The 27,280-nt window shown below is 37.1% G+C and overlaps 1 protein-coding gene across 3 annotated transcripts in view; it reads left to right on the forward strand.

The window, feature by feature from the left end:
* VIRMA (vir like m6A methyltransferase associated) overlaps window positions 1-27,280 on the forward strand; it is a 66,226-nt gene that overhangs the window by 23,527 nt on the left and 15,419 nt on the right. For 2 of the 3 annotated variants that reach the window (XM_060198963.1, XM_060198967.1), the window contains exons 7-16: window positions 1,211-1,507; window positions 5,410-6,550; window positions 8,882-9,373; window positions 10,817-10,971; window positions 14,157-14,239; window positions 17,814-17,907; window positions 18,052-18,596; window positions 19,129-19,364; window positions 19,942-20,194; window positions 24,118-24,335. In XM_060198963.1, coding sequence (XP_060054946.1) covers window positions 1,211-1,507; window positions 5,410-6,550; window positions 8,882-9,373; window positions 10,817-10,971; window positions 14,157-14,239; window positions 17,814-17,907; window positions 18,052-18,596; window positions 19,129-19,364; window positions 19,942-20,194; window positions 24,118-24,335 — 3,514 coding nt within the window. The remainder of the gene's footprint in view (window positions 1-1,210; window positions 1,508-5,409; window positions 6,551-8,881; window positions 9,374-10,816; window positions 10,972-14,156; window positions 14,240-17,813; window positions 17,908-18,051; window positions 18,597-19,128; window positions 19,365-19,941; window positions 20,195-24,117; window positions 24,336-27,280) is intronic. The other variant, XM_060198964.1, reaches the window with a different exon arrangement.

Raw genomic sequence — 27,280 nt, forward strand, 5'->3', positions numbered from 1 at the left:
TTAAAAAACAAAAAGGTGGGGCCTGGACATTGACACATTTGGTTTGAGTCAATATATTACCATGCATATGAATCTGGGTTTAAGCCCCTGGTCCCCATCTGTGGGGCAAAGCTTTACAAGCAGTGCTGCAGGTGTCTCTCTTTCTGGCTCTCTCTCGATTTCTCTCTATCTCTAACTGACAAATAAAATATTTTTTTAAAAGGCAGGGGAGAGTGAGTTTGGAATAGTAAGCCCTCACTTGAATCTTGTGCCCAAGGCACCAAAGTCCCAGATTCAATCTTCCACACCACAAGGCAGAGCTGAGCAGTGCTCTGGTTAACAAAAAGGAAGGCTTGAAAGATATAACTCACTAGTGTTTGAGCCTTACCATGGCTTGGCACAGGGTAGCTCTAGTGCTGTGATATTTCTCTCTCTCTTTTTGTCTCTATCTCTTTATCTGAATGAAAAGGTTTCCCTGGGAGTAGTAAAACTGTTTTGTTAATTTTTTTTTTTCTTTTTAAAGAAAGCATAAATGTGCTATAATGGTCCATGTGAAGAGAAACAGTTGAAAATGAGCAGTATGCTGTTTTGCCATGCATGCAACCTAGGTTTGCACCCAGTCCCACCACTTTGGAGGAAACTTCAGTGCTGTGGTGTGTCTGCCTTTCTCTGCATTTCTCTCTCTCTGAAAAATTTGGCATTGAAACCTCAGTGGTGACAATAGATAGATAAATAAATGAATAAATAAATAAATAATAAGTAGGGTTGGGGGAGATAGCATAATAGTAGTGCAAAAAGACTTTCATGCCTGAGACTCTGAGATCCCAGGTTCAATCCCTAGTACTACCATAAGCCTGAGTATGAGTGTAGCAGTGCTCTGGTATGTCTTTCTCATTAAAATTAATAAAATATTTTTTTAAAATACAATAAAATGAGCAGTGTGTGCGAGTAGATAAAAGTCCATATAGTTAATAGCTAAGAGAAAAATAATTACATGATATTAATACATAAAATATACTTTAATTCTCACTATGTATGTGTACATATATATACTATATGCTCTTAGTATTTTTTATAAACAAGTAACTCTACACTTTTCAAAGGATATTTTGAGCTTGTCTTACAAAGTGCCATTAAGTAGTTGTAGCATTGAATCCTGTCTCATGTTATTTGAACTATAAAGATCTTTGTCAAATCTCTCTCTCTCTCTTTTTTTTTTTTTTTTTTTTAGTGTCAGGTGACAAGGAAGAGGATGCTCCACATAGAGAAGATTTCTTTGAGCCTATTTCTCCTGATCGGAATTCTGTTCCTCAGGAAGGTCAGTATTCTGATGAAGGAGAAGTAGAAGAACAGCAAGAAGAAGGAGATGATGATGATGATGACGACGACGATGACGACGACGATGATGATGTAGATGTAGACGAAGAAGAAGATGAGGATGAAGATGATCGTCATACAGTAGACAGTATCCCTGAGGAGGACGATGAAGAGGAGGATGATGAAGGGGAAGAGGATGAAGAAGGTGAAGGTTGGTTATATTTGGACATTTTAAGGACTAATTAGTACAGTGTTAGCAATTTATAACAAAGATGAGTAGCTTTCAAGAAACCAAGGCTTAAAAAAGTAGCTGTGCTTTAAGACTGAACTAAAATTGGGATTTTCATTTTTTCTTTGCATCATATTTCTATTCTGTTTTCTGCCTGTCAGCTAACTGTATTTCTCTTCACTCCACAGGCTTAATCTAATCTCCTTTTTTAAAATCAGGCACCCTAAGCTATTTGGGTATGTCTTGGTCCTGGATTCAGTTTTCTGAGAAAGATAGTTTGGTTTCATACTAATAGCAGTTGCCCCTTGATACTGTTTGGTCAAGGAAGCTAGATCATGCAATACATACTTAATTTGGGATTTGGTAGATTGTTTTCAGAGTAAAGAGTAATGTTGTAATCTGGGTAGAATTCCTCAAGCAGTTGCCACCCAGATTATTTCGGTAAACTGCTACATTATTTGTAGGAATTTAGGGGAAAGTACTCAATTACACAGGCACTTGTAACACTATAGTGTACTTCTCTAACTTTGTTTTACTTTTCTTCTGAAAGCAAAAATTTGTATTTATTCTTTATGTGTTAATTCACAAAAATGACATGCTGTATTAATATATTTGTGCAAAAAAACCCAAAAAACCCTGACAAATTGCCTTTGCTTTTTCTAAGAATAATGAAGATACTACAGGTTACATGCATATGAATGTCATTTCAGTATCAGTGGTTTTTTACAAAATACAAATAATTATGTTATTGAGCTATATTTTAAGGTCTTTACTACCTTTTTTTTAGCTTCACTTATTTCCTGTTGAGAAAGTCATAACATATTTTTTCTATGTTTTGCTGTGCAAAAATGTGTCATGACTTTTCCAATAATCTATTATTTCTTTATTATTATAATTATTTTGTATTAGGTCAGTTCTGGTTTATAGTGGCATGGGACTGAACCTGGGACTTAGGAGTTGCAGGCATTAAAGTGTTTTGTTGGTTTTTTGGTTTTTTTTTTTGTATAGCCATTTTACTATTTCCCTGGACTGTCAAATAATCTTTTAAGAAATTTATTGTATTTGACAAGTAAATAATATTTACATTTCAGGAAGGCTCTTTTCTTCTTGTGACTTTATCACTCTAGACTTTTTCAGATAGAGAACCATAGTTCTGAATGAGAGAATGTGAAAGAATGAGTCTAGTTAATTTGATTTTTTAATACAAGATATATGGCTTACTACAGCACAAGGTTTCTGTAGACCCTTGAATGTATTCTAAGATGAAACTATTTTGAGTAGAGGAATGTAAAAAAAAGACTGGTGCTGGAAGAATACTCTGAAAACACTTCCTTTTCTTCCTTAGACTATTCTGATTCTCTATTTTACCACAGATAGTAATGTTAAGATAAGTCCAACAAATTTTCTGGCATTAATTCTGTATGATGTCAAATAGTTGAAAAAATTGATACAGTTTTGGCAAATCTGAGCAGTATTTTCCACAGAAATACAGTACAAACAGGAAAAATCATGCCTGAGGCTCTGATGTCCCAGGTTCAATCCTCAGCACTACCATAAGCCAGAGCTGAGTGGTGCTCTGGTCTTTCACTGTTTCTTTCTCTCGTTAAAATAAAACTTAAAAATAATGTAAAAAAATACTGAAAAAAGAAAAAAATCTTATCAGTTCAGAAAAGTAAAAATACAAGAAATATGAGATTAATGTTATAAAAGAACCTAGAGTTTTGGCTGAAATTAAATAGGCTTATGTTGGACAGTACACCAGCCTCCCCCTACTTAACTGTGGTCTATTTACATAACCACTGTTACCTAAGAACCGCCCTGCCTGCAGGGCACTGGTTTAATCTCACTGGTTCGCATTCTCTTTTGGCTCCGCCCCCTCTCCTAGTCACACCCTGTTTTCCACCACTAGTTTGTACTCTATTTTTGCTCCACCCTCTCTATGTCACATCCTGTTTCCACCCTACTTGGCGAGTATAAATACAGCTGCTCTTCTGATTAAACACATATGGAATTGCCTTCCAGAGACTCCCAGAGTCTCTCTCCTCTGACGCCAGCCCAGCATGAGTTCCTGATCCCTCTCTCATGCAGAAGCCTAGATTGGCTCCAATCGAGTTCTCTCCAACCCAGAGAGCACTTGCTCGGGAAGAAGCACCCTCGGGCTATCCTGGCAGGCTTATTATAGTTATGTTATTTTTAGTTAACTGTAATTAATTTTTTTTCTTTTTTTTTTTTGGGTAGGTGGGTGGATGGATGATGAAGGACAGATGACACATGGATGGATGGATGGATGATGGATTATTGATGATGAATGATGGATCGATGGATGCATGGTAGATGGTGGATTATTATTATTATTTTTTTTGCTGGGACTTGAACCTGGGAACTCAGAAGCTCAGACATGAGTCCTTTGCAGAACCACTATCTACCCAACCTGCCTAGCTGATTTTTTTTAAAATAATTTATTTCTTTATTGGGGAATTAATGCTTTACATTCAACAGTAAATACAATAGTTTGTACATGCATAACATTCCCCAGATTCCCATTTAACAATACAACCCCCACTATGTCATTCATCATCTTTCATGGACCTGTATTCTCCCCACCCACCCCAGAGTCTTTTACTTTGGTGTAATACTCCAATTCCATTTCAGGTCAACTTGTGTTTTCTAATCTTGTTTTTCAACTTCGGCCTGAGAGTGAGATCATCCCATATTCATCCTTATGTTTCTGACTTATTTCACTCAACATGATTTTTTCAAGGTCCATCCAAGATCGGCTGAAAACGGTGAAGTCACCATTTTTTACAGCTGAGTAGTATTCCACTGTGTATATATACCACAACTTGCTCAGCCACTCATCTGTTGTTGGACACCTGGGTTGCTTCCAGGTTTTGGCTATTACAAATTGTGCTGCCAAGAACATATGTGTACACAGATCTTTTTGGATGGATGTGTTGGGTTCCTTAGGATATATCCCCAGGAGGGGAATTGCAGGGTCATAGGGTAGGTCCATTTCTAGCCTTCTGAGAGTTCTCCAGACTGTTCTCCACAGAGGTTGGACCAATTGACATTCCCACCAGCAGTGCAGGAGGGTTCCTTTGACTACACACCCTCTCCAGCATTTGCTGCTGTTACCTTTTCTGATGTATGACATTCTCACAGGAGTGAAGTGATATCTCATTGTTGTCTTGATTTGCATTTCTCTGACAATCAGAGACTTGGAGCATTTTTTCATGTGTTTCTCAGCCTTTTGGATCTCTTCTGTGGTGAATATTCTGTCCAAGTCCTCCCCCCGTTTTTGGATGGGGTTATTTGTTGTCTTGTTGTTGAGTTTGGCAAGCTCTTTATATATGTTGGTTATTAAACTCTTATCTGATGTATGGCATGTAAAGATCTTCTCCCATTCTGTGAGGGGTCTCTTGGTTTGGGTAGTGGTTTCTTTTGCTGTGAAGAAACTTTTTAATTTGATGTAGTCCCATAGGTTTATACTTGCCTAATTTTTTTTTCTTATCTTAAAAATACCTTCTCGAGACTGGGCCTTGGCACACCTGGTTGAATGCACATTATCATGTGCAAGGACCCAACCTTGGTTTAAGCCTCCCCAGCTTAGAGGGAAAGCTTAATTTCTTCCCTTCTGAGAGGTACCTTTGTTATCTTAAGACATTTCTGATTTTATTTCTGTGAGGATATATTGGCTCACAAAGTTATGGAGCTAAACAGATAAGGAAATTATAAAGTGAATAATCACTGACAAAAAGTTGTGGAAAAGGTTAATCTTGTTGAATAAATGGTTTGTATTATTTGCTGTGTCAAACTTTTTAAGAATTTTTTTTCATTAGACATCAGTGGTACAATATTTAAATGTATTCAAATTTAATTTTCAGGGGATGATGGCTATGAACAAATTTCCAGTGATGAAGATGGAATTGCAGACTTGGAGCGGGAAACATTTAAGTATCCAAACTTTGATGTTGAATACACTGCTGAAGACTTAGCTTCAGTTCCTCCTATGACATATGACCCATATGACAGGGAACTTGTACCACTCTTATACTTCAACTGTCCGTACAAGACTACTTTTGAAATTGAAATCAGTAGAATGAAGGATCAAGGTCCAGATAAAGAAAATTCAGGGGCGGTAGAAGCCTCAGTGAAGTTAACTGAACTGCTAGATTTGTACCAGGAAGACAGAGGTGCAAAATGGGTAACAGCTTTGGAAGAAATTCCAAGCTTAATAACAAAAGGATTAAGTTATTTGCAGTTGAAAAACACAAAACAAGAGTCTCTCGGCCAGTTGGTAGACTGGACCATGCAAGCTTTAAATTTACAAGTAGCCCTTCGCCAACCAATTGCTTTAAATGTACGACAGCTCAAAGCTGGAACCAAATTAGTGTCCTCACTAGCAGAATGTGGGGCCCAAGGAGTCATGGGACTACTACAAGCAGGAGTGATCAGTGGATTATTTGAGCTCCTATTTGCTGACCATGTGTCATCTTCTCTTAAGTTAAATGCTTTTAAAGCGTTGGACAGTGTCATTAGTATGACAGAAGGAATGGAAGCCTTTTTAAGAGGTAGGCAAAATGAAAAAAGTGGCTATCAAAAACTATTGGAGCTCATACTTTTAGATCAGACTGTGAGGGTTGTCACTGCTGGTTCAGCTATCCTTCAGAAGTGCCATTTCTATGAAATCTTGTCAGAGATAAAAAAACTTGGTGACCATTTAGCAGAAAAGACTTTGTCCGTTCCTAACCATAGTGAACCTGATCATGATGCAGATACTGGACTTGAGAGAACAAACCCAGAATATGAAAATGAGGTAGAGAGTTCAATGGATATGGATCTTTTGGAATCCTCAAATGTTAGTGAAGGGGAAATCGAAAAGCTTATTAACCTCCTAGAAGAAGTTTTCCATCTAATGGAAACTGCACCGCATACCATGGTCCAGCCTCCTGTTAAATCTTTCCCAACTATGGCTCGTATTACTGGACCTCCGGAGAGGGATGATCCATACCCTGCTCTGTTTAGGTAAGGTACTTGTAGTTTGGGCAAATATATTTCACAAATCTCTTGAAAAAGTTGACTTGCTTTTTATTTGTAGGTAATGCAGTCTGTGTAAGGATATCAGACATTTCAAACTAGATGCCAAATAGCAAAACTGAAAAATGGTATTGTGGGGTGGGGTAGAGGTGGGTAATTTGGTAGTAAGCTAAAGAGAGTAATAATCAACAACAGTACTTATACAAATATGGTTGAGAAAAAGAAAAATAGTGCTTAAAAGCTGAGTAAGGTGGTATTAGTGGATGACAGGAAGGAGGTGAGAATGTTGTGTTATATATGTATCTTGTCTTCTGTTTTCATAACCATTATGCTGTCTACCCTCTCTGCATGTGTATCTTGCCTTCTGTATATATGTATCTTAATCATTGGAATATGTTGTAAGTTATGCATATTTTACTAACTGTGCTGGCTAAAATGTCTTTAAAATCCATTTAATGGGTGGGGGAGATAGCATAATGGTTATGCAAAGTGACTCTCTTGCCTGAGGCTCAGAGGTCCCAGATTCAGTTTCCCACACTACCATAAGCCAGAGCTGAGGGGGTGGGGGTGGGGGTAGGATTCATTTACCATTTGTTTCTGCCATCTTTATTTTCTAGCTGTCCTATTTATACACTTTTTTAAAAAAATTTCTTTATTGGGGAATTAAAGTTTTACATTTGACACTAAATACAGTACTTTGTACATGCACAACATTTCTCAGTTTTCCATATAACAATACAACCCCCCAGTAGGTCCTCTGTCATCTTTCTTGGACCTGTATCCCCCCCCACCCCCCCAGAGTCTTTTACTTTGGTGTAATACGCCAATTCCAGTTCAGGTTCTACTTGTGTTTGCTCTTCTGATCTTGTTTTTCAACTTCTGCCTGAGAGTGAGAATCTCGAACCGGGATCTTTATGCTGTTCCTTGCACTTTGCGCCACCTGCACTTAACCCGATTATTATTATTATTATCCTAGATTTGTGTATCTGTTTATGTAATGAGACTGAGAAGTCAGAACATTACTCTGTTATTTGTGGAACTTCATACTTGCACCCTTTGCCCTCTCATACTGAGCTACCTCCCCAGCTCCTGGATTGTTTTTGAACAGAAGAGACCCACACATTTGTGGTGTGAAGATAGTAAAGGAGGCAAGGCATTTCTTGAGAGTTTATGTGGAGGACCAGTTCATCTCTATCTGAGGAAGATCATCCTCTTTGAGTGCACTGCTTTGGGGGTGCGGGCACTCACATGAAGTGGTGGGGAGGAAGGGGACACCTGCCTAGAGAGGCAAGGCATTTCTTAATGATCAAATTTTAAATACTACTAGTGCTTTAACATTGGCCACTTCACTTTTAATGAAGTGGGAATGGGGATCAGATGGCAGCACATCTGGTTGAGTGCATGGTTACAATGCCCCAGGACCCAGGTTGCAGCCCCCAGTTCCCAGCTACAGGGGGAAAGTTTTGTGAGTGGTGAAGTAGTGTTGCAGGTGTCTGTCTGTTTCTCTCCCTCTCTGTCACCCCTTCTCTCTCAATTTCTGGCTGTCTTTATCCAATAAATAAATAAAAGATAGTAATAAAAAATTAAAAAATAAAGTCATGAAATCATGATTGAAGATGACTTGAGTACGTGTAAAAGGTTATATTCTTAGTCATATCGAAAATACGACTTCTAGGTATGGGGGAATCAAGTTGCTAATTATAACTTTACTCTCAAAGTGTAAGAGGTGATATTCTCAGTCATTGAGAGTGAAGTTATGATTAGCAACTCGATTCCCCCTATACCTAGAAGAATTATATTTTGGTATGAGACTTTAGGAAATAAATGTCTGAATGCCATGCTAAGGTAAGGAATTATAATCTTATCATTAGGATATAAGAAGATCTTGAATATTTTGACGTTGCGTATCTAGTATGATCAAAGTAGTGTTTTCGGATCCTGTGTGCAATATGTACTGCAATAGAAAATCCTATGGGTGGTTAGGCCAGTCTAAAGAGCTAGATGCCAGGTCTTCAGTACTTGACCTAATAATAGTGGCATTTACAGAGAATGGAAGGACAGATACTATCATAATGTTGAGAGTTTGTGAAAATAACAGTCACTAGAGTTTTAACAATAGGATCTATTAGGGGGGTGAAACGGAACTAAATGTTTTGTCTTTTTTTTTTTTTTTAGTAATTTTTTTCTTGCCATCTAGTTTTTTTAAAAATGTATATTTATTTATTGGCTAGAAACAGCCAGAAATTGTACATAATGGATATTGAGCAAATGACAAGTGTTTTCCACTGACTTACTATTTATTAATGAATTTTTCTGCAGGTATCTTCACAGTCATCACTTCTTGGAGTTAGTTACCTTGCTTCTGTCAATTCCAGTAACAAGTGCCCACCCAGGTGTGCTGCAAGCCACAAAAGATGTTCTAAAATTTCTTGCACAGTCACAAAAGGGTCTTCTTTTTTTTATGTCGGAATATGAAGCAACAAATTTGTTGATACGAGCTCTGTGTCACCTTTATGATCAAGATGAAGAGGAAGGTCTTCAGTCTGATGGTGTTATAGATGATGCATTTGCCTTGTGGCTACAGGACTCAACACAAACATTACAGTGCATCACAGAGCTGTTCAGCCATTTTCAGCGTTGTACTGCCAGTGAGGAAACGGACCATTCTGATCTCTTGGGAACCCTTCACAATCTTTACTTGATTACTTTTAATCCTGTGGGAAGATCAGCTGTTGGCCATGTTTTCAGTCTTGAGAAAAATCTCCAAAGTCTTATTACCTTAATGGAGTACTATTCCAAAGAAGCCTTAGGGTAATTTATTTCTTCTTGAATTATCTTTTACATTAGAAAACTGTACCACTGATGAGCTAATATCTTCAAAGAAAGTGTTGCTTTAGAAGTAAAAGTACTGTGTTGTTTTGACACAGTATATAACTTTTTAAATAGGGATTAAAATGATAGATTCTCTAAACTGTAAGATGGAGCTATAAAGCAATAAAAATAGATCTTGAACCGTTTCTTCAGGGTGTTGACAAAAATTTACAATTGTAGTGTTTATAATTTTTATAGAGAGAAGTCATAAGGCACAGAAATATATGTACTTTAAGAGTAATACGGGGCCTGAGTGGTGGTGCACCTGATTGAGTGCACATGTTACAGTGTACAAGGACCCAGGTTTGAACCTCTGGCCCCCACCTGCAGGGGGAAAGCTTTCTAAGTGGTGAAGCAGGGCTGCAGATGTCTCTCTGTCCCCTTCCCTCTTGATTTCTGACTGCCTCTATCCAATGAATTAATAAAGATTAAAAAAAAAATTAAGAAAAGAACTTAAAAAAAAAAGTAACAAAAGGGCCAAAACATAACTTTACCTAGAAGCTGCTTATGTTGCAATGTGTGTGACCTAGGTTCAAGCCTGCCCCCTGTAACAGTGGGGGAAGTTTTGGTGTTCTAATATCTTTCTCTTTTTCTTTTTTCTTCTCTCTGCCTCTTTTTTTTTTTTCTCCCAGTCTTTGGGGCTCGGTGTTGGCACTATGAATCCATCGATTGTGATGGCCATCCCCCTCTCCCCAGCATTTTATTCAATATGACAGAAATTGAGGAGGGAGGGGAGATAGGGAGAAAGAAAGATAGACACCAGCATGCCTGCTTCACTGCTTGTGTACCCTCTGCAGGTGGGCACCGGGTCTTGAACCCGGGTGCTTGCACGGTTCTTCAGCACATAGTACTATGTGCGCTTAATCAGGTCTGCTTCTCTGTCTGAAAAACTCAACTTAGGATTGGTAAAAACTCCCAGTTATAATAAAACAAACAAAAAACCCAGGTGATGAGAACTACCTTGCTGACTTCTGCACTTATTTCTAAACTTTTCATGGTTCTCAGGTTTCCAAAGTGCATTGACTGGTTGGCTTCAGGGCATTGAGAATGGTAGTAGTTTTGAAGTGCCTGCTAAAGACTGAAGTGTAGTTCCTAGTCATTTACTGCTAATGAAGTACACTTGTTAATATTTTAGTCTTCTGAATCTTGTTAATAGTACTTCAGTTTCTGTTGGGATACACAAGCATTTAAATGTACTTTTAAGTGATTCACTTCAAGTGAATTGGAAATGAACTTTAAAATCTGATTTCCTGTTGTCACTAAATTGATTATGTTCCATTGAAAAATTCCTTGACGGCTTTAACACCATGTAAAAAATTTTCAGAACTGTTCATGAAAAAGTTGTTTGTATACCCCAAACTTTTAAATCTTATTTTGTTTCAGTGATTCCAAGTCTAAGAAGTCAGTAGCTTATAATTATGCATGCATACTTATTTTGGTGGTGGTTCAGTCTTCCAGTGATGTCCAAATGCTAGAACAGCATGCAGCATCTCTCCTGAAGCTTTGTAAAGCAGATGAAAATAATGCTAAATTGCAAGGTAATTCATGCATTTATGATAATGAGAAGGAAAAGTCTTGGATAGCTATAGCTTTATGATCTTTTGATGACATATCTAGCAAACTGTTTTTTAGCTTCCTAAAAGTAACTCTTAGGCATTTCATACTTTTTTTTTTTAAATATATATATATATATATATATATATATATATATATATATATATTTTTTTTTTTTTTTTTGGAAATTAAGAGTGCTTTTATCTGGAAGGTTATGAAAATAGATGACTCTTTGTAGTTCTTAATCTGTTGAAGTTGTTGGAAAAGTCATGATACAGTTTTGCAGAAAAAAGCATAGAAAAAATACTTAATGACTTTTCCAAAAGCCCAACACGTGAGGATGCTTTAAAAATAAACAATAAAAATTTCAGCGTTTTGTTTTTGTTTGGTGCTGTGATTAAAACCCAGGGCCTCATACATGGATGGATGTACTCTGTGCTATGCCACAGATTTCGTGTATACTTTGCATGTGTGATGTGTGTGTATAAACATTGCTATATGTGCCTCTCTGTATGCTTATTTCTGAATGCAAGACTGTTCTAAGTCCAGTTTAGAACTCTGTTTTTTGGTTAATTAGTACATGTGTTATAGACTCAGAAGTAAAGAACAATAAATACGAACAGTGTTTTTCTGTAGTACATCAATGCATATTTTACAAATTCTGGGGCATATGTGTGTGCAGGCTTGAAAAGGTTAGGTTCCTTAAATAACCAGAACACTGTTCAGCTCTGGCTTATGGTGGTGCGGGGGATTGAACCTGGGACGTTGAAGCTTCAGGCATGAGAGTCTTTTTTGCAGAACCATTATGCTGTGTCCCTCATTTAGTTTTTTTTTTTTCTTAATTGAAGCTTGCCTTTGTAAAACGAGGGCACAAACACCTTTATTTTTTATTTATTTTTTCATTTTGGGGGGGCGGATGTTAATGATTAACAATGAAGTCATTGACATGATGCAATTTCATTATGTACCAGATCCCTGAATTTCTCTTCACACCTCCCTTTGTCCCTCCCTCCCCTTTCCCTTTCTTCTTCCCTTTTCTTCCATCTAGTCTTTTGCTTTGAGGTAAACACCATTCCCAGTCCACATTTCATGTTTTGTTCTCCTTCATGGGCCCATCCCTGTTTGTTAAGTCTCATGCACAAGCATCTTTAAAAGTTGTACTAATGCTTTACTATTTCTAGGTGGTGGGTACACTGATATTTGTTTAATTAGTGCTCTATACTCTGAATTAACCTTAAAATATATAGGAAAAGTACTCAGATGTGCACAGTTACAACGTTCATGGAGGAGTGTAGAATCAAGGGAAGACATGACTGCTATTTTCATGTTCCCTTAGTCATCACTTTTATAAAGTATGTGGAACTATTTAGTATATAATTTTTTAATATTATGTTTTTCTAAAAACATTTTTGGTGATAAAATTTATGTGTTAATGACATAGCTCTAGGAGTTTTAAGTTTAGTACTGAATAGTGTATTTCATTTTGCATTTTATAAATTGGAAGTTATGTTATTATTTTTGAATTATAGTAATTAATTTTGTAGGACAGCTTAAGAAGTTGAAAGAAAATTCATATGAATGGAAAAGGCACCCAGTAAATGTATGTTCCCCCCACAAAGTTTGATCCTATGGAAATTAATACACTTTATGAATGTGTTTTTGTGGGGGAGAATCAGTAAGGGGATACAGCTGCAGTATTAATTGAATAAATACTATGTAATTATGTATTTATAAACTGTTGATTTTACAATTAAAAAAATTTTTTAAAAATATTTATTTTCCCTTTTGCTGCCCTTTCTGTGGTTATTGATGTCGTTGTTGTTGGACAGGACAGAGAGAAATGGAGAGAGGAAGGGAAGACAGAGAAGGGGAGAGAAAGGTAGACACCTGCAGACCTGCTTCACGGTATGTGAAGTGATTCCCCTACAGTTGGGGAGCCGGGGGCTCAAACCAGGACCCTTAACACTGGTCCTTGTGCTTTGCGCCACGTGCGCTTAACCCGCTGCGCCACCGCCTAACTCCCGGTTTAACAATTTTTTAAAAGATTTATACCTTTTTTTTGTTTGTTTTGTTTTATATTTATTTATTTATTTATTCCCTTTTTTTGCCCTTGTTGTTTTATTGTTGTGGTTATTATTATTGTTGTTGTCGTTGTTGGATAGGACAGAGAGAATTGGAGAAAGGAGGGGAAGACAGAGAAGGGGAGAGAAAGATAGAAACCTGCAGACCTGATTCACCGCCTGTGAAGCGACTCCCCTTGCAGGTGGGGAGCCAGGGCTCAAACCGGGATCCTTACTCCTGTCCTTGCGCTTTACACCACCGGTGTTTAACCACTGCGCTACAGCCTGACTCCCGATTTATTCCTTTTTATTGCTCTTGTTTTTATTGTTGTGGTTATTATTGTTATTGGATAGGGCAGAGAGAAATGGAGAGAGGAGGGGAAGACAGAGAAAGGGAGAGAAAGATAGATACCTGCAGACCAGCTTCACCACTTGTGAAGTGACTCCCCTGCAGGTGGGGAACCGGTGGCTGGAACCGGGATCCTTAAGCAGGTCCTTGCGCTTTGCACCACGTGGGCTTAACCCACTGCGCTACCGCCCGACTCCCAATTTTACAGTTTTTATTAAAGTTGTAAGTTGTTGCAGGAGAAAGAAAGAAAGAAAGAATTTGAATTTAATGAAATGTTCCAGTTTAAGCAAGAGGTTTTTTTTTTTTTTTTTAAACTATTATTATTATTTTATGTTTTACTGCCACCGGGCTTATTACCGGGGCTCGGCACCAACACTACAGAACCACCTTTTTTGGTGGCCACGCAACCCGACAACTTTTCCCTTATTTTAATATTATTTTTAATTTTTATTAGCTAGGACACAGAGAAATTGACAGAGAATGAGGGGAGAGAGAGAGAAAAAAAAAAAACACTATGAAGCAGACCCTCTGCAGGTAGGAAATGGGGGTTTGAACCCAGGTCCTTGTAATATGTGCTTCACTGGATGTGTCACTGCCCAGCCCCACAGGTGGATTTTTCACGTTTGAGACACATTTATTCCTGTATGAAATTTAGACTATTGCAATCAGTATGAATCTTACAATGTAATTTTTTGGAAAATTTATTTTCTACTTCTTTTGTTTTAAAATCTTATTTTAAAATTGTATTTGTTTTTTCAAGAACTGGGCAAGTGGCTTGAACCTCTGAAAAACCTTAGATTTGAAATTAACTGCATCCCAAACCTAATTGAATATGTTAAACAGGTAAGTAAAACTTATAAGTGTCTTAAACTGATGAAACTAGTATTTATAATAAATTTGGCTCATCACTTATGTAGATAATGTGGTCATTAGTAAGTGTATACTATTGACTTCTTAATTTTTGTGGTTATAAATGGCTTATGAATATAGGTGAGTATGTGAATATATATATTTGCATACTGTACTGATTTCTTCTACCAAATTCTGGCCTATTTTATTACTCACTGGAGTAATATTTCCCATTTTGATGGTATTTACTAGTGCTTCTTTTTTGCTGATATAGTGTCTCTCTTTTTTTCTCTTCCTCTCTATCTTCGACTCCCCTCTCAGTTTCTCTGTCCTATCAAAAAAAAAAAAAAAAGTCCACCAGGAGCAATGGATTCATTATGTAGACACCAAGCCCTGGTGACAAACAATAAGAAAAGTTCTTTACTTGTTGACCCAATTTGTATGATAAGAGAAGGTATAAGTATAGCTGTAGATGGATTAAAAAAATTGTAATGAGGGGCATCAGGGGTGACAAAAGTACTTACCTGGACAACACATGCATTTACTTTGCCATGTGAACTACTTAGGTTTGAACTTGAAGCTTTAGTGCTGTGCTTGTCTTTCCTTTCTCACTCGTGATCATGTTCTCTTTCTGATTTAAAAATAAATAAATCTACATAGAGCTGTGAAGCTTCAGTGACAAGAGAAAGTTTTTCACTTCTACCAGCAACTTTATATAGCAAGAACATGCAGACATTTTTGTAAACTTGTCAGTAATCACCACTTCCCACCCACCCCACCCCCACAAATACCACCAAACCAGCTGGAAAACAGCAAAGTAAGGTGATTTATCCCTGCCTCTGTTTTCTGTCCATAGTGGCTATAGAACTATCAGGCTCAACACAGGTGGTGACACACACACTAGAACATACTTACTACTATGCTCAAGACTCAGGATCAAGTCCCTCGTCCCTACCTGCAGTGTGGGGTTGAGCAGGAATTTTCATAGGTGATGAATCAATGTTCCAGATGTATCTCCCTCTCCCTCCCCCACTTACCTTTCAATTTCTGTCCTTATAAAAAACAAAAACAAACAAATAGCAGGGGTACTACCACAGCATGTCTAATGGGAAGGGTTTGGTATGCTAGAGAAAGGTGCAGGACAAGACTTCTCTCCTTAATGTTCAAAAGGCTAAAGTAGTCACCTGATCTCCTCTCTGAAATAAGTGAACCATGGACAGCTGTGATTTCATGACTTAGTCACAGCAGAGTAACCTTGAGTCAGTAACACTTAGATAGCATGTAGTCTATTAAGATGAATCAGACTGATAAGTTATGCTTCATCTTCTTGCTGCCTTGTGGAACTTGTGGGATTATTCAAAATTAACAAGGAGAAAATTAGAGGAAAAAATGTAAGGTGTGAAACGTAAAGACATTTTCTTCTTCTAAGCCCATTCTCTGATTTTTAGAAACTCATTAAGTAATATTTTCAAATGTTATATCTTCTAAATGTTCTTAAATTATTTGCTGCTCTGTGGAAGCCAAAAAACAAAGCATCTTAAGTTATATAACTTTGTTGCTAGGAAACATAGTGTGGCCAGGTGTTAATATAGGTAATTATATATATTATTCTTCTAATTATGCCAAACTGACATAACTAGACTCCTGTGATTCCTATATATATACATATATATATATATGTATTTTTTTTTTAATTTAAGAAAGGAGACATTAACAAAACCATAGGATAGGAGGGGTACAACTCCACAAAATTCCCACCACCCAATCTCCATATTCCACCCCCTCCCCTGATAGCTTTCCCATTCTCTATCCCTCTGGGAGCATGGACCCAAGGTCATTGTGGGTTGTAGAAGGTGGAAGGTCTGGCTTCTGTAATTGCTTCCCCGCTGAACATGGACGTTGACTGGTCGGTCCATACTCCCAGTCTGCCTCTCTCTTTCCCTAGTAGGGTGGGTCTCTGGGGAAGCGGAGCTCCAGGGCACATTGGTGGGGTCTTTAGTCCAGGGAAGCCTGGCCGGCATCCTGATGGCATCTGGAACCTGGTGACTAAAAAGAGAGTTAACATACAAAGCCAAACAAATTGGAGCTGCATATATTTTTTTAATTGAATGTTATATAGTGATGTTGCTTCCTCAGTTTGGAAAACATCTAGCATCTATAGTATATTATAAAATCAGTCAGTGCTTATATGGGGGAGAAAGAATCCATGGAAAAAGGATTTGGAAAAGGACCCATTTAAAATTCATTATGTAGTCTCAATATATTTTATGTTACCTTTGTTTTAGTACTTATATGCCTTAGTTTGGAACCAGTTTTATTGATATAATGCCAGTAACGTACAAAATATACCCACATCTAGTAGCATTTGTACAGTTCATTAGCTTTCTGCCTGCTTCAGATTTACATAAAGTTAAAATGATGTTAATACTTAATTTGAGATTCATTTTTAAGGCATTTAGATTTATTTTATTTGCCTCTAGGGTTATTGTTGGGGCTCAGTGCATGCACTATGAATCCACTGATCCTGATGGCCATTTTTCCCATTTTTGTTGCTCTTGTTGCCCTTTTTGGTGTCATTGTTGTCATTGCTGTTGTTGTTGGATAGGACAGAGAGAAATCAAGAGAGCAGGGGAGACAGAGGGGGAGAGAAAGACACCTGCAGACCTGCTTCACCGCTTGTGAAGCACCCCCCCCCCCCCCCCCCGTAGGTTGGGAGCTGTGGGCTCAAACCGAGATCCTTGGTCTGGTCCTTGCGCTTCTCATGGTGTGTGCTTAACCCACTGAGCTACTACCCTTCCCCCATTTAGGTTTATTTTATAGTTTCAGTGTTTCTGAAAAGGTTGATAAAAATACAATTTACTTAGAACTAGGTAACAGACATGTTTTAACATAGGATTTTTATCCTGTTTAATAGAAAGTGACCTTTTTTTTTTTTTTTTTTAAGCCAGAGCACTGCTCAGTTATGGTTTATGGTAGTGCAGGGGATTGAACCTTGGACTTTGGAGCCTCAGGCATGAGAGTCTCTTTGCATAACTGTTATACTGTTTACCTCCCTCCCCCTTCCCAGAGAGCAACTTTCTATAGAAAATATTGAACTTTATGCCTCTTGCTGTAGGCATGTTCCATGAGAACACACCCAAAAAGGGCAAGGACACAATTTTCAATGGAAGATGTAATTGAAATTCATATATTTAAAAATTTTTTTTTATATTTATTTATTTCCTTTTGCTGCCCTTGTTTTTATTGTTGTAGTTATTATTGTTGTTGTTGTCATTGTTGTTGGATAGGACAGAGAGAAATGGATAGAGGAAGGGAAGACGGGGAGAGAAAGATAAACACCTGCAGACCTGCTTCACAACCTGTGAAGCAAACTTCCCTGCAGTTGGGGAGCCGGGGGCTGGAATTGGGATCCTTATGCAGTTTCCTTGCACTTTGTACCACCTGCGCTTAACCCACTGTGCTACCGCCTGACTTCCAAAACTCATATTTTCACTGATGCTTCTCTCAGATTTTCTGTTGACCTGGTAGATGTCAATGAATTTAAACACTTTATTTTTTATTTTTAAAGAATATTGATAACTTGATGACCCCAGAAGGAGTTGGCCTTACCACTGCTTTGCGTGTTCTCTGTAATGTGGCATGCCCACCACCTACCGTCGAAGGTAACGCTATCTACCATATCTTAAAACTACTATTCCTAAAGTCTAATGTAAATATTATTACATAACATCTTCAAAAAAAAATCTTAATTTTTGTATTGACATGTAACTAATTAGTTTTTTTTTCCCTCTTTATCCTTTATAAAGGTCAACAGAAAGATCTGAAATGGAATCTTGCTGTTATTCAGCTTTTTTCTGCTGAAGGAATGGACACTTTTATTCGAGTTCTGCAAAAACTGAACAGTATTCTGACTCAGCCTTGGAGGCTACATGTCAACATGGGGACTACCCTTCACAGAGTTACTACTATCTCAATGGCCCGCTGCACACTCACGCTTCTTAAAACAATGTTAACAGAACTGCTGAGAGGTGGATCCTTTGAGTTTAAGGACATGCGTGTTCCTTCAGCACTTGTGACTTTACACATGCTCCTGTGCTCTATCCCTCTCTCAGGTCGTTTGGATAGTGATGAACAGAAAATTCAGAATGATATCATTGATATCTTACTGACTTTTACACAAGGAGTAAATGAAAAACTCACAATCTCAGAAGAGACTCTGGCCAATAATACTTGGTCTTTAATGTTAAAAGAAGTCCTTTCTTCGATCTTGAAGGTTCCTGAAGGATTTTTTTCTGGACTCATACTCCTTTCAGAGCTGCTGCCTCTACCATTGCCCATGCAAACAACTCAGGTATCACTTCCATATAACATGCATCTTGTAGATGACTGCAGTAACTCTTTTTAAAAAGCCAGTGATGTTGCTAAAAGAAAAGAAAGAAAGCCCTTAGTCCCTTCTCCTAAAAAAAAAGAAAGACATAAAATAACTGAATAAGGGTGAGATAATACTGAAGCAAGTTGGTCTTTAAGAAAATATTTTGAGTAACATTTTAAACACATTTTTGTTAATGTGAATTTTATTATGCTGTTATGTGTACTTGTACTTTGTTACCTTTAAGTCCTTTTCCCTCTATCATGTGTTTGACTTTGCCATTAACTGATTGCTTCACCAGTGGACTCTGACTGCTAACCTGAGAACATAAATTTTTTTATTTTTGATTCACTGAATTCAAGTAAATGTTTAATTGTGCTATACCAAATTAAATGTGATAAGACTGTGCTAAAGATGTCCTTTATATAACAGTTCACCCTCAACAGTTTTTGTGACTATTAATAAATATTTAAAAAAAAAATCTATGTACATACACATTATACTTTTTTAACAGGTTATTGAGCCACACGATATATCAGTGGCACTCAACACCCGAAAATTGTGGAGCATGCACCTTCATGTTCAAGCAAAGTTGCTCCAAGAAATAGTTCGCTCTTTCTCTGGCACAACCTGCCAGCCCATTCAACATATGTTACGGCGTATTTGTGTTCAATTGTGTGACCTTGCCTCACCAACAGCTCTGTTGATTATGAGAACTGTACTGGATTTGATTGTAGAAGACTTGCAAAGGTATTTTCTATTCGCGTTAATTTTTTTCTCAAGTTTAGTATCAGCATTTTTTTATCTAGAATTTGAAAATAATAGTTTAGCATTTTTAGATTATATGTATATGTATGCATACATTCATATGCACACATATATTGTATAATGAAGTATGTCAGTTATTTTAATTGGAAATCTATTCAGTTGTTTTATATACAAGATGTCTTATAGGCCCTGTTTTGGGGTCTTTGAAAGATAAACTACTAAGTACTTTGATTTAACTCAATCTATTATTGAAACCTCAAACTTACAATTAAAAAAATATTGAAGGAGAGACAGAAAACCAGGGTATTGCTCTGCTCTGGTATGGATGGATGGTGCTGGTGATGGAACCCAGATCCTCATGCATGCAAATCCAACGCTCTCCCTGCCAGGTCATCTTCCAGTCTTGAATTTAAAAAATTTTTATGAGTAGTAAAATTCAAGAGAGGTTGTCATATATAAGGAAATAAGTGTTTATACAAGACTGGTGCATATTAATGTGTAGAGATTAGTTAAGTACTGCCTTAACATTTATTAATTAATTTTATTTATTATATTTCAGCACTTCAGAAGATAAAGAAAAACAGTACACTAGCCAAACCACCAGGTTGCTTGCTCTTCTTGATGCTCTAGCTTCACATAAAGCTTGTAAATTAGGTATTTTGCATCTGATTAATGGGACTATTAAAGGTGATGAGAGGTATGCAGAAATATTCCAGGATCTGCTAGCCTTGGTGCATTCTCCTGGAGACAGTGGTACTCACCAGCAGTGTGTCGAATACATCACATCCATTTTGCAGTCTCTCTGTGATCAGGTATTTAGTTATTTTATAAATTGTGTGTGTGTGTGTGTGTGTTGTGTTTTCAGAGCTTTCCTTGATGTAAATCTTGAAAGAACAAAGAGATAGCACCTGCTTTATAACTCCTGTTACAGGTCAGGATGATAAATCTGATGAGTGGACCAACAATAAAATGACTTGTTGCTTCATAGATTTCTTTGAGTTTGTTCTTCATGTGTTTTTCTAAATAGCTCTTTTCATTTTTTAAATGAGATAGTAGAACTTTATTTCTTGGGGTTGTTTATATCTAGCATGTTCATTCTCTAGTTATATACCAAGTCTTTTTTTTTTTTAATCAGAGTATTGCTCAGCTCTGGTTTATGGTGGTACGGGGAATTGAACCTGGGACTTTAGAGCCTCAGGCAGGAGAGTCTCTTTGCATAACCATTATGCTATTTAGCTCCCCCCCCAAATCATTTTTAAAAATATTTGTTTATTTGCTTTATTGGATAAGGCCAGACAGAAATCAGGAAGGAAGGGGAAAATAGAAAGGGAGAGAGACAACTGAAGCACTCTCAAGTTTTCCCCCTACAGATGGGGACTGAGGACTTAAACCCAGAGCGTTAGGCCTATAACATGTGCACTCAACCAGGTGCACCACTAACTAACCCCACCAAGTTGTTTTTTAATTTTGATTAGTTGAGGTGATATGTACTCAAAGGTTTGGACAACCTTTGAAGGTATCACAGACTAGTTTATATTTCAGTGTTTTCAAACTACTATGCTTATAAAAAATGTTGACTAAAAGTGGTAGTCTTTCTTGTATACGTTATTGACATTTAGTTTAAAGTTGGAAGGGCTAATGAGAATTATTTTGACTTTTAAAATCTATTGTGACTGGAGAGTTCTATTCTTTTTTTTTCTTTTTTTTTTTAGCATGAAATTTTTATTATATGATCCACTTGAAAGTTTTGAATAATCAATCTTACTAGACAAGTTTATGGAAGATGCTGGAACTAAATACATAAATGTGGAGATCTTCACTTTAGGATGTATCTTTAAATGGGTTTGATTTAAGACTAGATTTTAGATAAATAGGATATAAAGGAATAAGCCCTATTAATTCCATAAATATATGAAAAAGCATTAAGGTCAAGTAAAGATTTACTTTGTTTGCAGAAGGGTGATGTTAAAGCATGTTGAATATTAATGGAAATGATATAATAGAGAGAAAAATAGATACTGCAGGAATGATGGCCTTGAGTGGGATAAGGTTGCCCAGAGTATGGGGAGGGTGGTCTAGGTAGGAGAATAGACTATCCATGTGCTGGAATAAGTAGAGAGAGGCACAGTATATGGACAGATTTGATACTGAGAACATAATGGAGGGTGTCTTCTGATTGTTTCTATTGGTTTTTTTTGTTTGTTTCTTTTTTTTTAAATTTCTTTATTGGGGAATTAATGTTTTGCATTCAACAGTAAATACAATAGTTTGTACATGCATAACATTCCCCAGTTTCCCATATAACAATACAACCCTCACTAGGTCCTCTGTCATCCTTCTTGGGCCTGTATTCTCCCCACCCACCCACCCCCACCCCAGAGTCTTTTACTTTGGTGCGATACGAGAGTTCTATTCTTAATTGCATTTTAGTTTTTCAAAATGTTATCTACTATCATGTTTTCTTTTTTTCTGGCAGATTATTTTTTATAGGATCACCTGTTGGTTGATTATAGCTTACAAGAAATCTATTTACTTATAATTAATTCTCAAGGCAAAAAGTAGCTTTTCATGTGTGGTTTGTTTATTACAAAATGAGAATTTGATAGAAAATAATTGGGGGGTGGGTACTGAGGGGAAGTTAATGCAGTGATTATGCAAGAGACTTTTGTGCTGCCTGAGACTCTGAGGTTCCAGGTCCAATACCTGGCACCATAAGCCAGAGCTGAACAGTACTGTGGTTAAAAACAATAATACTAAAACATTTTTGATCTCCAAGTATAGGTCTATAAACTTCAAAATGTCTATTTGACTGATGTTTATTATATCATTCACATTGGGTTTTATGATTATGCCAAACAGTCCTATAGCACCCTAACAACCCTTATCTCATTCTTGGTCTCATCTTGTAGTTCCATTCTGATTCTAGCTTTTTTGTTTTGTTGTTTGGATAGAGTCAAGAGAGAGAGGTTGAGAGAGACCACAGCTTCTTTCAGTATAGTGGATTCAGTCTCAAACTTGGGCCAAATACATGCAAAGCAGCACACTATCCAAGTGAGCTATTTCTCCAGACCCCCCCCCCCAGCTTTATTTTATATTTATTTATTTATTTATTTAAGAAAGGAGACATTAAACAAAATCATAGGTTGGGGGGGGTTTGCAACTCCACACAATTCCCGCCACCCAATCTCCATATCCCATCCCCTCCCCATTCTCTATCCCTGTGGGAGCATGGACCCAGGGTAGCTGTGGGTTGCAGAAGGTGGAAGGTCTGGCTTCTGTAATTGCTTCCCCGCTGAACTGGTCGATCCATACTCCCAGTCTGCCTCTCTCTTTATTTTGTAGTTTTAAGACAATTTGAATATGGTATGCAGTCTTGATAAGTTACAGTATGATGATACCTACCTAAAATGTTCCTGTAAAATCCATAACTACTTATGCAAAATGAATAATGGACTTTTTAAATTATGTTAGCTAAACTTACTTCACACTAAAGAAAAAACTAGTTTAAAAAGTATATTTACAGGAAAGTAAATTGAAAGGCTTTTTAAATGTTATATCCATCCCTTTTTGTAACATTGTAAGTTCTAAGAATATTCATTTTCTCTGTGTGATTTCTTTCTTTCTTTCTTTTCTTTTTTTTTTTTCTCCAGCGTTATTGCTGGGGCTCGGTGCATGAATCCACTGCTCCTGGAGGCCATTTTTACCCCCCTTTTGTTGCCCTTGTTGTTGTAGCCTTGTTGTGGTTATTATTGTTGTTGTTGATGTCGTTCGTTGTTGGATAGGGCAGAGAGAAAATTGAGAGAGGTGGGGAAGACAGAGAGAGGGAGAGTAAGGTAAGACACCTGCAGACTTGCTTCACCACCTGTGAAACGACTTCACTCCAGGTGGGGAGCCGGGGGGCTCAAACCGGGATCCTCTGCTGGTCCTTGTGCTTTGTGCCACGTGCGCTTAACCCGCAGTGCTACCGCCTGACTCCCGTGTGTTTTCTATATAAGTTAAATATTTAAATGGATGACTCATACCATGATTTAACGTATTTTATGCCAAATATATTTCACTTAATTACTTGAAAATACAAATTACATTCAGTGTAATATAAGAGAGAAAAATTTTCAAAGAGGTGATTTAGAAATATTTGTAAAGTAAAATATTTGTCTTTAATTGTTTTTTAACTTTATTTATTTATTATTGGATAGAGACAGAGAAATTGAGAAGGGATGGGCTAGATAGAGAGGGGAAAGAGACAGAAAGATTTGCAAGTGGTGAAGCAGTATTCTAGCTGTCTCTCCCTTTCTATCATCCCCTTCCCTCTTGATTTCTAACTGTCTCTACCCAATAAAAAAATAAAGGTAACTAAAAAAAATTTTTTTTTCTTAGTGGTCTGGGAGGTGACACATTGGATAAACCATCAGACTCTCAAGCATGAGGTCCGTAGTTCAATCCCCGGCAGCACATGTACCAGAGTGATGTCTGGCTCATTCTCTCTCCACCTATGTTTCTCATGAATAAATAAATAGAATCTTAAATTTTTTAAAAATAATTGATTAGGTAACATCCCTATGTTAACCTTTACACAGTCAAAATGTCTGCTTTGATCTTAATATATTTGAATATGTCCTCACATATTTTTAAGGAGATAGTAAGTCATTATTATTATTGTGTGTTTCAGAAATAAAAATGATAAGTGATGATGATAATCACTTGAGTTTTTTCCCCTTGTTTTCCTTTCTTGCAGGACATTGCACTTATTTTGCCAAACTCTTCTGAAGGTTCTCTTTCTGAACTAGAGCAGCTCTCCAATTCTTTACCAAACAAAGAACTGATGGCCTCAATCTGTGACTGTCTACTGGCTGTGCTAACTAACTCTGAGAGCAGTTATAACTGCTTGCTAACCTGTGTTAGAACAATGATGTTTCTTACGGAACATGATTACGGATTATTTCACTTAAAAAGGTAATGCTTTATAAAATATACTCTATGATTGAATTGTTTTTACTCTGAACTCAGGTTAATTAATTCCTTTTGTTACATAAGATTGAAAGTATGGTTTCTTTCATGTTTAGGAGAAATACCTGCTACTGATAAAATGCACTAGAAATAAAATAGTTAATATTGAAAATTCAAGTAGAGTAGACCAATTAGTATAGGTATCTTAAATTATTTAAAAAGAAAATCTGTTCCAGAAATACTAATTCATATTTAAGATGCTAGTTTTGTTGCTATATTCATTTATAGTTCTACAAGGGTAACAATGCTAGTGATTTATAGACTCTGAAAGTGCCAATTTTTAAAAATTGTTTATTTTCCATTTTGTTACCCTTGTTTTTTATTGTAGTTATAGTTATTGTTGTTATTGATGCCATCGTTGTTAGGTAGGACAGAGAGAAATGACAGAGAGGAGGGGAAGACAGAGAGGGTGAGAGAAAGATAGACACTTGCAGACCTGCTTCACCGCCTATGAAGTGACTCCCCTGCAGGTGGGGAGCCGGGGGCTCCTCAAGCCAGTCCTTGTGCTTCGCGCCATGTACACTTTACCGTGCTACCGCCTGACTCCCAAAAATGCCAATTTTATGTTTTATCCTTTTGCTAAAACTGGCTGAGATGAAATTAGTTTAACATGATAGAAGCCATATTGTGCAATCTTTTTTTTAGATTTATTTTCCCTTTTGTTGCCGTTGTTATTGGTGTTATTATTGTTAGATTGGACAGAGAGAAATGGAGAGAAGAGGGGAAGACAGAGAAGGGAGGGAAAGATAGACACCTGCAGACCTTCTTCACCACTTGTGAAGTGACTTTCCTACATGTGGGGAGCTATGGGCTCAAAGCAGGATCCTTACATGGGTCCTTGCGCTTCACGCCACATGTGCTTAACCTGCTGTGCTACCACCCGACTCCCCTGTGCAATCTTCTAAGTGTAATTTCTGCTCCAGGCTATCTCCATACCTTCATCTTTTTTTTTTTTTTTCAGTAGGAAGGTAGCTGACTGACAGATTTCCCAAGAGACAGACTTTCCATTCATAGTTGGGCTATTCATAGTTGGGTTCCCACCCTTATTTGTTGCATATCTCTGCAGTATAGCATTATCTGTGATGTTGCTTTATTGATGTTTTTCTGTCCCAGTATCCAAGACAGAATTTAGCTTTGTTTTAGTTAAATGTATGGCCTCTGTTTTCTCTGTCCTTGTTTTTGATGACCATGACATTCTTGGAGAGTATAGATGAGTTATTTTATAAAGTGATCCACAACTTAACTTTGGTGTTTTGTCATAAGTTGACTGAGGTTTTCCTTTTTGGAGAAGTATACCACAGAATTGTTAACAGTTTTCTGAGTGTTTATTATCAGAAAATACTGTTAGCGATACTTGTCTTCACATGACCCTGATATTTTCTGAGGTCACATCTTTGCAAAAGAAAAGGGAAAAAAATGCAATACTTGAATAACTAAATGAGGGCAAAGTAAAAATTCCTTTTTAAAAACAGTTAAGAGACCAATAAAGGTATGCCAAGAAATATAAATTATCATCAAAGCTCTACAGTAATAACTGCCACATGTCAAGATTCACTAATGGTTACGAAAATTAGTGGATGAAAGCTCTAGGTAGAAGATATATATATTTACCTAGTTTCAGAGTATCATTAATATTTACTAGCTAAAAATAGAAAGTTAGCAAGTTTACAGCACAGAATGCCTTTACCAAAACTTTCTTGTGATGGCATTTCAGAACTTCAGTCAGGCTAATTCTTATTTGAACATTAGTTGAACATTAGTGTATATGTGCCTGTGTGTATTATAGTCTTTGATATTTTATTTGGATTATTAGCTATGTAAATGTACAAGATAATTTTAGGATTATATATTTCATGATTTAAAATTTCATGATTATTTGTTATGTCAAAATCTCTATCTGAGCAGTTGACAAATTATGAACTGCAATCAGCTTGCCACCGGTTTTTGTAAATAATGTTATTGGATCATGTGGCTATTTTCCCAATACACCAATAATAGTTGTAGTTGAGGCAGCTGTTGTATAGATAGAGGAAGAATTAAGTTGTTAAAAGTCCATAAAACCTAAATTCATACTCTACGTAAAATTTTCTGACCCCCATCTCTATACCCTTGACTTCCTCTGCCAGACTATACTATTACAGTTTTATTTGTGTATGTTGGGCTTTTTGGTCGGGTTACTGACATAGCTATAACTTCCTTATATTAAAGAAATTATCAGCTTGTAAATAGTGTAAAAATATGGAACCTACAAGTCCTTGTGCTAAATTTTATAGCTGTATTATTTTGAGGAAGATCTTTAAAAGGAGGGAGATACCACAGATACTGCATTGTTAGTATGGTTTATGTACAAAGATACACCCTTTTAAAGTATTTTATTAATTTACTGGATCAAGCCAGAGAGAAATTGACAGGGAAGGAGGGAGGGAGGAAGGAGGCAGGCAGTGAGAGATGGAGCAGGCAAGACCGCAGCACTGCTTCACCACTTGTGAAGCTTTCCCCTATGCAGGTGCGGACTGGGGGGCTTGAACCCTAGCCATTGTGCATTATGGAATGCGTTCTGTCAGGCCACTGCCCTTCTCTGAGATACACCTTTTTATAGTTTTTAAATGAGAGACTAAATTTCCTTTTTTTAATTTATTAGATAATACTGAGAGAAATGATAGGGGAAGAGGCGATAAAGACGAAAAGATAAAAGAGAGACACTTGCAGAACTGCTTCTCCACTCATAAAGCTTCCCCCTGCAGATGGGGACTGGGAGTTTGAACCTGTGTCCTTGCACATAGTAATGTGAGGTTACCCAGGTGTGCCCCACCCCACTGCATTTCATTTTTTTGAACTGAGTTCATTTTGTCTTACTACTTTTCTTGCTCACATTTTAAGACATCCTTGTT

The sequence above is a fragment of the Erinaceus europaeus genome, chromosome 1 (genome assembly GCF_950295315.1).
Source record: "Erinaceus europaeus chromosome 1, mEriEur2.1, whole genome shotgun sequence".
Taxonomy (NCBI): Eukaryota; Metazoa; Chordata; class Mammalia; order Eulipotyphla; family Erinaceidae; genus Erinaceus; species Erinaceus europaeus.